Below are 13,286 nucleotides of genomic sequence, written 5' to 3' on the forward strand. Positions count from 1 at the left end.
TTGTCTGGGAATTTTTAATTTGACTCCTTTTCGCTGGGATGACTGGCTTTAATGAAAATGTTTGTTCCAGCTCCCAACCTTGCATGTGCCTAAGTATAAGTCTCCCACGTCAATGGTCACTTTATGTCTGTGCTTCTGTTTTCTTGTCTCCATTTATAAAAGTATCTTATAAAACGATAAAGGACTTAAATGCTTTTACTACTAGTTTGGAAGGATGCAACAAGTAACAAGTATATCCCTAGATAGGTAAATTGCACTTTAGCGTTAGTCCAAAGCCAAGGTTCTCATTTTTTAAAAAAGAAATTGGCTTACTACATAGAATTTTGTTATCAGTTAACCTGCCAGTTAAGACTATTCATAGGGGTAGGAGGCCTTAAGAACCACAATCATCTATATTTACTTTTTTTTTTTTTTTTTTTTTTTTTTGAGACGGAGCCTCACTGTCGCCTAGGCTGGAGTGCAGTGGCATGATTTCGGCTCACTGCAACTTCCGCCTCCCGGGTTCAAGTGATTCTCCTGCCTCAGCTGGGATTACAGGCACGTGCCACCACGCCCAGCTAATTTTCGTATTTTTAGTAGAGACGGAGTTTCACCATGTTGGTCAGGCTGGTCTTGAGCTCCTGACCTCGTGATCCACCTGCTTCGGCCTCCCAAAGTGCTGGGATTACAGGTGTGGGCCACAGCGCCTGGCCTACCATTAACATCTTTATAATGTTTTTTACTAAATGTGAAAAATAAAATATAATTACAGGAATGTTATGTATTCTAAAGCCTCAGTTTCTCTAATGAATTCATTACAGAAACATCAGTTTCAAAAACTAATGTTTATACCAATGTCTGTAGCTTTTCTTAGAAAACTCAACCCTATTAAACTATTCTGGGGGTCTGCGTTTCATGAAGAACTCACAGATTGTTAGGGTGCAAAAGTTTATGAAGGGAAGCTGTGTTTAAACTTCCTCTTTCATAGTTATTTACCTTCTCATACTATGCCCTAGTCCCAGACCTAAGTCTTTGAAAGATAAGTGAAAGTTTAATTATTCAAAGTGAAAAGCAGGCCCTTTGTATCAGACACTTTGGAGACCACTGACTGAATGTGGGTCACTCCCATTCACTTCTGGCGTGACCAGTTCTGCAAGAGCCCCCCATCCAGCCACAAACACACCTCTTACTAACCAGCTCCCACACTGGCTTCTCTATTGACTCCATGGATAAACCCACGGCATACTGCCAAGAAACTAATGTTTCCCCTTTTTCTCCTTCCTCTCTTTCCCACAAGGTTCTATATTTTACTCAGCTCCTAAAGCAGTCTCAAATAAAAGTTCCACATGCTGACTCTCATCATCTTTAAAATGGCTCATCCTCCTTCCCAGCTTGCTGACCCTGTCCCTAGATCACTCACTTTTCTGTCAGATACTTGAACTGAAAGAGGCTCTTGTTTCAGGTTCGGCCTCCTGAGGAAGCCAGATTAACAAAGTTCATGTTGTATGTAAGCAAGTATTGACTTGATAATATTCTGTGGTAACTTTTATAAAGAAAACAAGCTTTAAGAAATTGAGTTTTCAGAGTATAAAGTATACTTTATACAAAGTAAGTATACTGTTTTCAAAACATTCAATTTGCTTCACCTTTAGCCAACATAAATATCACTGAATGCTAAATGTAAAAACCATTAAAAAACAATTTAATCCATATTCTTAGATATTCTGCACATTCCCATTTAGTCATTGCAGGAAAAAATGGTAGCACTAGCTATAAAATCACTTAAAACTAGACTCAAATACAAGTCCTACCACTTATTAGTTGCATAACCCTAAGCAAGTAACTTAGCCTCAGTTTCATTATATAAAGTAGGGGAAATTACAGTACCTATAGATTATAAATTCTACATGGCTTTTAGTTGCATGTAGGAGATTTGTGTTCTAGCTGGAAAAATGTCATGGAAATCATTTATTTTAAGGAGTTTACAAAAATTCTTAAGATTTACATGCTATATTACACCTGGTTAACCCTGGAACCAAAGAATCACAAGCAGAATCAAGAGACAAAATTTAATATATGCACACAGTTTTATGTATAATGCAGCATCACACCATGTAGGGCATTTACTCTTATTTTATACATTCAGATATGTTTGAAACACTTCTTAAGGCTACAAAACAGAACATAGAAAAATAAACAGGAATATATTCAACACTTACAAAAAGTGATATGATAAAGAATATAAAGTACTAGTTTCCTTTTAACACTTCAAAAGATATGTATATATACTTTTTTTTACAAGTAACATCACAAATGATCACATCTTCACATGCTCTTAAAGTATTATTTGTACTCAGTGTAAGGCTATTATCGTTTTTCATACATAAAATTTTCTAGCTCTGTAACACAATGCAATTTTTAATCCATTCAAGTAAGTTCAACCCCAAAGTTGCCGCTTCCCAGCATTAAGACATGCACCCACCCCTCTTCTAAGATTTTCTAAAACTTCTATTTCAGGGAGAAAGACCTCTTTTAAAAAATAATCCCAATTAGTGGGAGAGTAAATGGCTGACACTAGTAGCAAAACCTTAGTTATTTGAAAATAACATATTGGAAAATGAGACATTATTAGGATTTTAAACAAAAACAATAGCATTTAGACATAAAGTAGGGAGCAAAATACAGTAAACAGAAATAGTGTAGCCAAATATGCATTCTCTTCAGCTACACTAGAGTGGACCTTGCTGAGTACCCTTAAGTAAAAGACAAAACATTACCTCATCTAAAAATGAAGGTAAAATAAAAGAGGCAAAAATAAATATTGCTAGTTTCTAGGATGGCTGAATGTTTTCTAAACCAGAAATGGTTAGAAAGGAACTTTATTGCACCAAGTCAATCATAAGCAAGTTTGCAGTTCACAGGCATTTTAATTCAACTTTGAGTCACAAAGAAAACAACACACTGCAAGAATACAGTCTGCATTAAATAAGATATATCGGCATTGTGGTCTGGGAAAACCTACTCTTGCCAGGTCAAGGCAGGGTCTGAGCTTAGGTCTGCCATGAAAATGAATTTGTGGGTTATCAGTAAACAGTATGAGGACTACACAGATGCCAGCATCCTGCTGCCAAGGAGGACATGGGGCAAGAGTTGAAGATTTGAGAGCAAATGAACTTGAAGAGACATACACAACACCAAAAGGAAAAGGGGGCTGGAATCAAGTTCAGCCAAAGCACCTAACACAAAAAACAGGTGAGCTTTGGTCAGTCTGTTCTTCAAAATATGTGTGATCATAATATGGTGAAGTTTCATAATTTTCCAACTCAAAAATACAAATGATCCTCAGTTCTATACTTTTGCCTCTATTCTCTTATAAAGAAATATGTCAACATACAGTATGACATAAACAGTTAAAATGAAGGACAAAAGCTTGCTTAGCCTTAGTTTGACCTCAGCATAAGGCAAAATCCCCTGGACTAATTAACACATTTAAAAACAAAGGAAAAAAAGAAAACCAACCTTCTGCAAAGATTAATTTTAAAACTATCAAAAGTCAGTTCTTTTATTCCAGAGGTCACTGAGAAAAGTACCATCTACTAAAATTCTCTTTCAAGCACTTTTTCCATCATATCCAAGAGGTGAGATATGAGAAACAGAAAGCAAATCAGTGTTTCCTTCATGAACTATATTCTGTTACTCAATTGAGGTAAGACAAAGTAACAATGAAGACATGAATAGTATTTCCAATTTTTAAACATTTTCAGAAGCTGAAATCAAACCCCAGTCAATAAAATGCAGGACACTAGAAGCAACAACTTATTTTGGACTCCTGAGATCAAACACATTGAACTTTCAAATCTGGTGTTTATGTCAATATGTGATTTTCATTAAAATCAGGTAAGCTAGTCCTACATAAAAAAGCATGAGCTGAAAGTAGCGGACCCTCTATCTTCTCATTCCTTAACTGAGCCACTGATGTTAAGAAAAAAATGGCTTAAGCGGTACCTTCAACAACTATTCTAGTTTAGAAGGTGACAACAAATTCCTTTCAACTGGTTCTCTCAAAAAATTTTTTCCACACAACCATCCCAGTCTTTACAATTTTTTACCTAGCACCATCATAATAAAATGTTATCTTTCAAAGTGCTCTCTAAGATCCTGTTACATTATCTAAATGCTAATCACTACTCAAATCAGCAGTTACACAGACGTTAGGTAATTAAAACAGCACAGAGGTAAATAACCATTATTACAGTACAGTGGCGATTCACTGAGCCCAGCTGGCATCCAAACATTCCCATAGGTTATCAGAGAACCCAGAAAACTCATCTGTTTCAGTTTGTCAAATTCAAGTGAATTGTATTTTCTTAAGTAATTTGCTTTACAAAAAAAGAAAGTCACCGCATCTGGTTTTGGCTAGGTATATTACACATGGCATGCAAAGAGAAATTACTACTGTGTTATTTGCATAGCACTCAAACTTCCTGATCAGAAGATAATCTCAACATAATAAAAGTGGATTTTCACATTGGTATGTACAAATAAGAAATACAAGCTACAGTTATTTTTACAAATAACACAGATGAGTGAATACTGTGTTAATTCAGAGAGTCCAATCTCCAAATGAGAAGAGTGCAACATGCAAAGGGAACCTCTAGTGAATACTGCAAAGACTGGAAGAAAGCAGGATGGAATTTGTTACCCACCTAAGGGTAACAAGCTATAAAATGCAAAGCAAAACCATTTTCTAGCAGCATCCTCTAGAAAAGAACTAGAAAGTCACAATCATATTATCTTCTATACGATAGTTCCAGCCCTGACAAGTAGAACATGCAAGTGTAAAGTGAAAGTGATACACAACCAATGGTGCAAGGGGGAAAAAACAAAAACAAAAACAAAAAACAAAAAAAAAAACAGTAACTCTAGAAACCTGTCAAGCTAAAAATTTTTAACATTTCTTCTCACAAAATATTTAGAATCTGTCAGTGCATTAGTGTTAAAGTGGCATTAAAAAAACTTCTGCAGTTCTAACTGATGCAGATTATTTTCAAAATGCATAGCATCTACATTTCTTTCGAGTAGGCACCATGATATTTACACCAGTGCTAAGAATTCTTGGTGGAAACAGCCATTTCATTGGATTTCCTACTATTCTTCTATGCAATCTCAACAAATACCAAAATTCAAAAATATACCTTATGAATATTAAAAGAACTATATACAACATTGCTAAGACACAGTTAATAGGCTGCCTTATGTGAATATTAAAGAGAAGACATTATTCAAGTTTGACAGATATTGAGATGAAAGGCCTTTGGGTTGGAAGCATTTTAAAAGACAACAGTGTTTTAGGCTGAGAATTGTTTGAGCCCAGTTTATGACTAAGGCATTGCATAATAAAATATACATTTCTATTTGGTGCAACGTTATGTTTGGAATCTATAGTGTGTCAAATGGTATATTTTCTTGTCACTTTAGTAAACACTATAAAGCACACATTTCCAACATCTGAAATCAAACTTATAAACTTATAAGGAAAAAGCCAAACACTAAATCTATAATGTTTTATATTAAGCTGTTTATAAAAAATACTTTAACAAACTTATCTTCTACTTTTTACGGGGACAGTCACTTGATAAATAAATCAAACAGATTCTGAATGAAGATAACTGGCAATGCCAGGAATTAACCTGTCCCCTTGAAGTCATGTCCAAAATGTCTTGTCCAGTATGGGAGTGAAGGTAAGGGGGCTGGGGAGGGGAAAGAGTTCCAATTGGGGTTTTACTTTATTGTATTTTTTTAAAGCGTTCAGAAACATTCCACCTAAGAGTTTCTGTTAGAAAATACTTCAGCAACAACCATCAAGTGTGCTGTCCCCTATGGCCATCTCCCATCCCTGATCTCCTCCTATCTCCCCTAAATGGTCGTCCTCTGACATTTCGATGGTACTGATAACCTTCATCCCGACTTCTGCTTGGCTGTCCTTTCCAGGACTCCTCACCTCTCACATGTTGATATCCACCCCTACCAGAATAGCCCCAATCACTTTTGTACTTCCTGCTTCCGTAAGTTTGATTATAGAACTGCTTAGATCTACCACTTCTCAAAATATTAGACACTTCGTTTTCATCTTCTGAACTCTCTTCTTTTGGTCTTTGCACTCTGCTATCCACAGAGTTGGCCCCAGGGCTGACCACATCAGCAGCAGTCTTAGGATCTTTTACTTTTTCTGTTTTTTCTTTCAGACTTTGAATGGTCCTTTTAGGTTCAAGTTCAACAGGCACAGTTTCTCTCTCTCTGTTTAGAATCTGAGTGGGAGGATGAGCCTTTCCCTCTGCTACAGGAGGGATGGAAGACAATGCCATATCTGCCTTTCGTGTCTGGGATGATTGCTCTGTCCGGCCTTCTTCTGGCTTATTGCTCACACTTGCTTCAGGGAGAGAATGTACATGTTCACTCCCGGCTTCTGGAAACTCATCTACTGTTGAAACTGAACCACAATCTTTAGACAGATCCAGATTTTCCAGAGACAGATCCAATTCTCCTTTCTCATCAGAGGGCAGGACAATATTCTGCCTCATTACTGGATTTTCTATGAATCCCTGAAAAGGGTACCCATACCAAACATGAGGAAAGAAAGGAGATGCAATAGGAACTGGGCCTAAGAATGGATTGGGTCCAAAAGATGGTTGGGGTAACATATTCTTGCCACTTAGTGACTCTTCATAATCAGCATGCAGAAGCTGCCCAGGGGTCTCAGATTCAAGATCAGCCTGGTAAGACAATTGTCCATGACTTTCGGACACCTGAGATGGAGGGATAACCAGAGGTGAAGAAAATGTCGGTGGTCCAATCTCTGGCTGTGGCATTTGACCATTAACACTGGCCTCAGTCTGCATAGGAAAGTGGGCATCAGTACAGGTACAGTCACTTTCATTTTGGGCAGCAGGAGCCTCTTGGAACCAGGGATTATGAGGATAAACAGGGACAGGGACCTTTGGGTACATCCTGCAGGCTGCCAGGTAGGCCTGGTGCAGCGGGTACAGGTAAGAATGTGGGGCCCACATAGGACAACTGTATGCCTAAAGAGACACAAAACAGTTAAATAAACAAAAGAGGGAAAAAAAGAGAGGTTTGGGTGCATATCAATCTACAAGTACTAGGCTCAAGGTAAGTTTCTCATGCCTACAAAGACCACATAATCTATAGTCCAAATACCAAATCACTGTAATAACCAACATGAAAATGAATTACAAAATTCACTGCTTTAAGACTCCATTGCTTGCTCCTGTCCTAAAACCAATGTGAAGTCCTCGTAAGTTGATAGGAGGTAGTATTTCCATCACTGACTGTTTAGCTAGACCTGCATTCACATTCTGGCTCTACCACTAACTCATTGTGCCACCCCATGCAGGCCAGTTAACATCTGAATTTGTTTTACTGGGAAAATGCCAGTATGAGAGTAGATGATCTCCAATGTTAGGACTCCACAATTCTAGGAGCCCCCAAGAGTACTCCAAATGTAAGGATTAAGTTAGACCTCTAATCAGGGAGGGATAATGTTGAAAATTAAATATTCCAAATCCTTCCTCTGCAAGATTTCAGCTAAAAACCAAAATATGAAGAAAGTATAACTGGTTAGCTAATTGGCTAACCAATTAAAATCAACATTAAATATAAAATTAACCAATTAATGCAGCAGATGGTAAAATAAGTTTCTTTTTATGAAAGTGGTCAGCAGGCTAAGGTAGGGTACTTCATTTCATAGTTTGACTGTCTAAAACCCACAGAAACTAATGTAGGACAGGAGAAAACCTAACTTTAACAAGGACAGAGTTCTCTAACCTAAGAAAAGCTATTTCTAGACTGACCATTTCCCAAAGGAACCTCTGCTCTTCTAGTCAACAACCACACTATCTTATATAGGAGGATGTACACGTTACTTCCTTTGATCTTTTCAATAATGGAGGCAGGTGAAGAATATTACCCCCATTTCATAAATGAAAAAATTAGGCCCAGATACACTACATGGCTTGCCCAGGGAAATTCAGCTATGGAGCAGAACTTCAAGCCTAGATTTGCATCTAATTAATTCCCAAGTGAGGGCATTTCCATTAGGCTGCCCAAAGATGAAGCTATGTCTTGAATATACTCACAGGTTAAGCCACCCCAGTCAAGAGAAAAAGCAAGTAAAACTGGAGCCTCTACTAGCACTAAAAACAAACGATATAGTACTGAAAATGCTGGTTTTTAAAATAACGAGATTTAGCAAATTTTAGGTTACTGACTGACAGGATAAGAGTTAACACTAGTAATAATTTAAAACAGTATTAATGAATAAACTGACTTTAACATGATAAAATGTAAATACCTTCACACCAAGATTGAAGAAGAATCGAAGAATATTCTTATCTAAAAATAAAGTAATCATTTGTTAAAATTATGTTATCTGCAGAGCTTTTATTTATCATCCTCATTAAATACATAGTTCTAAAGACAATTTTACCTACTATAGTTGTTTTCTCCAGCCTGTGATACAAAACACAGATAAAAACCGTAATAACATAACATAAAAACAGGCTGTTACCAAAGGTTAATTCCAGATTCAATATGCTTTGTCTGTTAGCATGTAAATCCCAAAATGGCTTACATTGAAATTTTTATCTTACTAAAACTGAATCTGGGTAAAGGACATTCAGGTGCTTTCTTTCTCAACTTTTCTGGGGGTTTAAAAATTAGGAAATGAAAATGTTGAGAATGGTAAAATCAACATAAAACCTAACTTATTAGTAGCATCATTAGGATAATATTATTCCAAGTATTCATTTACCATGAGCCAGTTACCCATAAACACAAACATCATACTGACTAATAAAAACATTCACATAATCCAGGTAAACAGCATATAGTAGTCATTGCATTACTCAGATTTACAGATATAAAATTTTGCAAACTAAAAATGAGGGAGGGGCAAATTCCTTAAAAATAAAGGGGGAAAGTAAATTTTAAAAGAATTTTTAAACAAAAATAAGACATTAAATATAGTACTTTAACAGCCACTACATACTATATTTGCTTTTCTCTGTAACTTTTTCATGGATGCATGTGTTAGTTCTGAAATGCAGACCCATGTTTAGGTATCTAATTAGTGAAAATTATTATGATCTTAATTCAGAATGGTTTCAAGTCCGTTTATGTAAAAAACACAGAAGGAGGTATCATTACTTAGCATATTAGCATTAACAAGTATGCCAGAAACATTAAAAAAATTTTTTTCTGGGCTAGGCGCGGTGGCTCACGCCTGTAATCCCAGCACTTTGAGAGGCCGAGGCAGGCGGATCACAAGGTCAGGAGATGGAGACCATCCTGGCTAACATGGTGAAACCCTGTTAGTAGAAATTTTCTCTACTAAAAAATACAAAAAACGTAGCCAGGCATGGTGGCAGGTGCCTGTAGTCCCAGCTACTCAGGAGGCTGAAATGGGAGAATCGCTTGAATCCAGGAGACAGAGGTTGCAATGAGCCGAGATCACACCACTGCACTCTAGCTTGGGCGACAGACAGAGACTCCATCTCAAAAAGAAAAAAATTCTAATACATTTTTCTAATAAATCAAGCTGAAACAAGAATGAATGACTAATAGCTAAACCTCTGCTGTCCTTCCCATCCTTGAGCTTACTAAGAAACCAGACCTCTGACCTCTACTTACATCTTTTCATTTCTTACTAAGCTTGTTTGGACATTATAGTCAATTTGAACTTGGAGGAGCTCACCTTTAGGTAGGTCCTCCCCAGTGTGACACAGTGAATAAGGTGGTACAATGGCTCGATCTCCCTTTTCATTACAAGGAAACCCAGGATAGAGTGGGTCTTGATAAAGGCTCAATGTCTGAGGCAAAGGCATCAAGGGCTGGTTAACTGCCTGTATTGACACAGGAACTGGAGAGGGTGTTAAATGAGCTTGGGATACAGCAGAATCAGGTCCAGTGGTCAAAGTCTGTGTCACTGACAAAACGGGAATTGGAGCAGGGACACCTACAAACAAGAAGAAAAGGAATAAAAAATGACAAAAGATGAAAATCTTTACAAATATGCTTACATTAACCTATAAAGAATGGTATATAACTGATATAGCCAATCTAAAGTAGTACCTTTTAATATCAACCAAGGGCCCTCCTGGACATAAAGAAGGAAATATGCCCAGGACACAAGCTTTGAGTCAATGTCTTCTAACAGTAGCTCTTGCAGGCACGTGTAAGACATGGGGCTGGTCAAGGGATTCATTACGGGGCCATAAAGAGCTGGCCCATGAAGGAAGCATCAAACCGTGGTGCTAATTAGTGCTGAGCAACCAAAGCAACCAGCTCAAACATCATGCTCCTGAGATTATGAGGGCGTATGTCAGATGAATACAACACCAAATGAACATGGTCTTTCCACACTGGAAGCAGAGCAAAGCAGAGTATCACAGAAAGCTCTGTGAGGCTCCACATACCTAACCCTGCTTGGAGGTCAAACTTTCACTCAAGAATTTGAAGTCTCTGACTAGAAAGGTGTTTTGGCTGGCTAGATTTTCTAAACCCTTCTCTAACCTGTTGGTCCAAAAGTTGTAGGTTCACTTGGCCAGGCTGGCACAGTGGCTGGTAAAGAAGGCACCGCAGGAGTTAGATGTACCTCTGGAGAAACTAGAAGGGGAGCTGGATTTGACAAAGACACATGTTCTGCTGGCTTCTTCAAGAAGGGGGTGAATAGGGGAAGACAGAAAAAGACAAGAGGTCATTTTACTTTAACACTAATTCTAACCACCAGATACATATTGAGTTGCCTGCCTTTTATACAAATGAAGTACAAATAGCCCTTTATAGTCTTAGAAATGTAAAAGAAACACACAGAAGCTAAAGATAATATGCAAACAAATTTGATCCTAACCAAGGGTTGCCTACCAACAAGGACTGTATTTTTTAATACAGACAGGGTTTCACCATGTTGCCCAGGCTAGTCTCAAAACTCTTGGGCTCAAGAGTTGGGCTCTACCCGCCTCGGCATCCCAAAGTGATGGAATTTCAGGCGTGAGTCACTGCACCTATCCACTAGCAGAGTTAAATACAACACAATACTTTTAAGGCAAGTGAGCAAAATCATTGAAATCTTGAAATTCATGATTATTTAGAAAAACTCCTCATACAACTATATGCTTCCTGGCATTTAACATTTAACTTTCTCTACTCTTGTATTAGGATCAAGAACTAAAATGTCTGCTAGAACACAGGTTCATCATGAAATTTGTAAATTGGTATTTTTTTAATGCAGATTTGTCAAATCTTTTCAATCAGTACATTCCCTCCCATCTGTGAAATAACTGATGCAGACAAGTCTTTTAAATTTTGAAATAAAGCAGAAATTTATAGTTTCCCTTCAAAAATCTAATTTTCAAGCAAATCTACCAAAGTAATACAAAGTATCAACTATAACGGTAACAAATATAAACATACTAAAAATGAATTCAAAAGAATGGTCTCAATGTCCAGAAAATGGTGGTTATTTCTATAACATTCCATAAATATCAAGAACATTCTAGACTAACATCAGAATACATTTAAAAATCATAACCACGGCCAAATTGTGATGCTAGAAAAAATTCTCCATTTCCCATACTGATGTCTTCTGTTGTTAAATGATCCTATATACAGAGCAAAGAAACCCAGAGAGTAGAGCATTCAATATTAAATACAACAATATACTTACTTGTTCTGCAGGAGAAGGGCACTCTAACTTCTTTGACTTTGATGGTGACGAAACTGTTGCATATTTATCATCGGTAATATTCTTTGGAAGCAAAAAAAAAACAAAGTTTTGTATTTCAGAGACCCACATTCTGGAATAATTGATGGTTTCCTTTTATAATTCACCCTACCTGTATCCGACAGAACCCTCTCACCACTGAGTATTTTTTCCAATTATATCTTATCTTCAACAAGTAGGCTAACTTCGCCTGAACATCTTTATTATATCAAACTACTGGGCAGTTTTCACTGGGGGCAAGGCTTCAAACAGTATACTCTTCTCCTTTAAAAATATCACTCTAGAGGGACAGAGAATAAAAGCTACTTTCTAACAATTCAGGCAGGGCACCCTAATGTACCTTGAAGACATAATTTGTGAGTGACTTCTCAATCCCCATCATCTTTTCCCTGCTTTTCTACTTTCCTAATACATAGCTATAAAATTTTGATTTTCACCTTCTTCCACTTCTTCCTGCTGTACTATCACAGTATTAAAGAAAAAGAAAAGATGCAAGTAGTGTTTAAAACTTTTACCTCCAATGTGCTTGGTTCAGGCTTTTTATCCAACTGATTATGTCCATGAATAGAGTCTGCAGCAGATCAAGATTAAAAAAGACAGCATAAGCCACCAGTCATGTCTGAACACAGAACAACAAAATACGAAGATAGAAGAAGCCAAAAGTATTATTTGAACCATGTTTAGCCAGTGAAAATGTAGTTGTTAGAATAGCATTTAACATGCTTTAGTTTGAGTCAATGCTTCTCTACAACATTCAAAATATGTGACATTAGATAAACTACTTAACAACTTAAAAAGTGTTCCTTCCCAAATATATGGCACTAAGCTAGTCATCTAAAAAGATCTCTAGCATCTGCTTTCGAATGATGAGATAACTTACCTTTGTCTTTTCGTTCTTCTGTATCCATTCTCCGCCTGCTTCCTTTTCTATCACTTACATGTGATGATTTTCTCTGGACACACGGGTTGCTACTCTGAGAAGCTGACTGGCTGACTGATGAGCTCTTTAAAATGAACAAAACCCAACATTTTGTGTTAAAGATTTACCCACAAATATACGAACAAATCCTGTATTTAACCTTATTCTTCATACTTCTAAAAATCTCAAAATTCACAGCCCTGTATTTTTGAACTGAAACTAAAGAAGATAGAATCTAGGGTCCATAATTAATTATACATCCTAGATTAATAGTCTTATCACAAAGTCGAAAGGATTAAGCAATCAGATTTCAGCCTAGATTAGTAGACTTAATCTTCATATCCCTATTTTCTAGGAAGCCACCCTGACCAAACCTTTACCCTACAACTTTTCTTTACAAAAACAACATCTTCTGTGCCAACCTTCCAAAAAAGTCATTGTAGTGCCATATTTTTTGGTGGGGAGTTGGGGAGAACCTAAGTGCAAATTAGCAAATACACTGCACTAGGATTCTTATCAATGAAATGCTTACTGACTCTCAGCAAATCACTTAAACTCTGCATGAGATCAGGGACTGAAACAAGTCAG

General features: G+C 37.0%; 1 protein-coding gene across 2 annotated transcripts in view; it reads right to left on the minus strand.

The window, feature by feature from the left end:
* Window positions 1-2,034: 2,034 nt before the first annotated feature.
* OTUD4 (OTU deubiquitinase 4) overlaps window positions 2,035-13,286 on the minus strand; it is a 48,789-nt gene continuing 37,537 nt past the window's right edge. For both annotated transcript variants that reach the window (XM_030917407.1, XM_030917405.1), the window contains exons 15-21: window positions 12,660-12,783; window positions 12,295-12,350; window positions 11,723-11,803; window positions 10,570-10,708; window positions 9,752-10,012; window positions 8,351-8,391; window positions 2,035-7,061 (exon numbers count right to left, since the gene is read on the minus strand). In XM_030917407.1, the coding sequence (XP_030773267.1) occupies window positions 5,841-7,061; window positions 8,351-8,391; window positions 9,752-10,012; window positions 10,570-10,708; window positions 11,723-11,803; window positions 12,295-12,350; window positions 12,660-12,783 (1,923 nt within the window). In that variant the 3' untranslated portion in view covers window positions 2,035-5,840. The remainder of the gene's footprint in view (window positions 7,062-8,350; window positions 8,392-9,751; window positions 10,013-10,569; window positions 10,709-11,722; window positions 11,804-12,294; window positions 12,351-12,659; window positions 12,784-13,286) is intronic.

The sequence above is a fragment of the Rhinopithecus roxellana genome, chromosome 2 (genome assembly GCF_007565055.1).
Source record: "Rhinopithecus roxellana isolate Shanxi Qingling chromosome 2, ASM756505v1, whole genome shotgun sequence".
NCBI classification, from domain to species: domain Eukaryota; kingdom Metazoa; phylum Chordata; class Mammalia; order Primates; family Cercopithecidae; genus Rhinopithecus; species Rhinopithecus roxellana.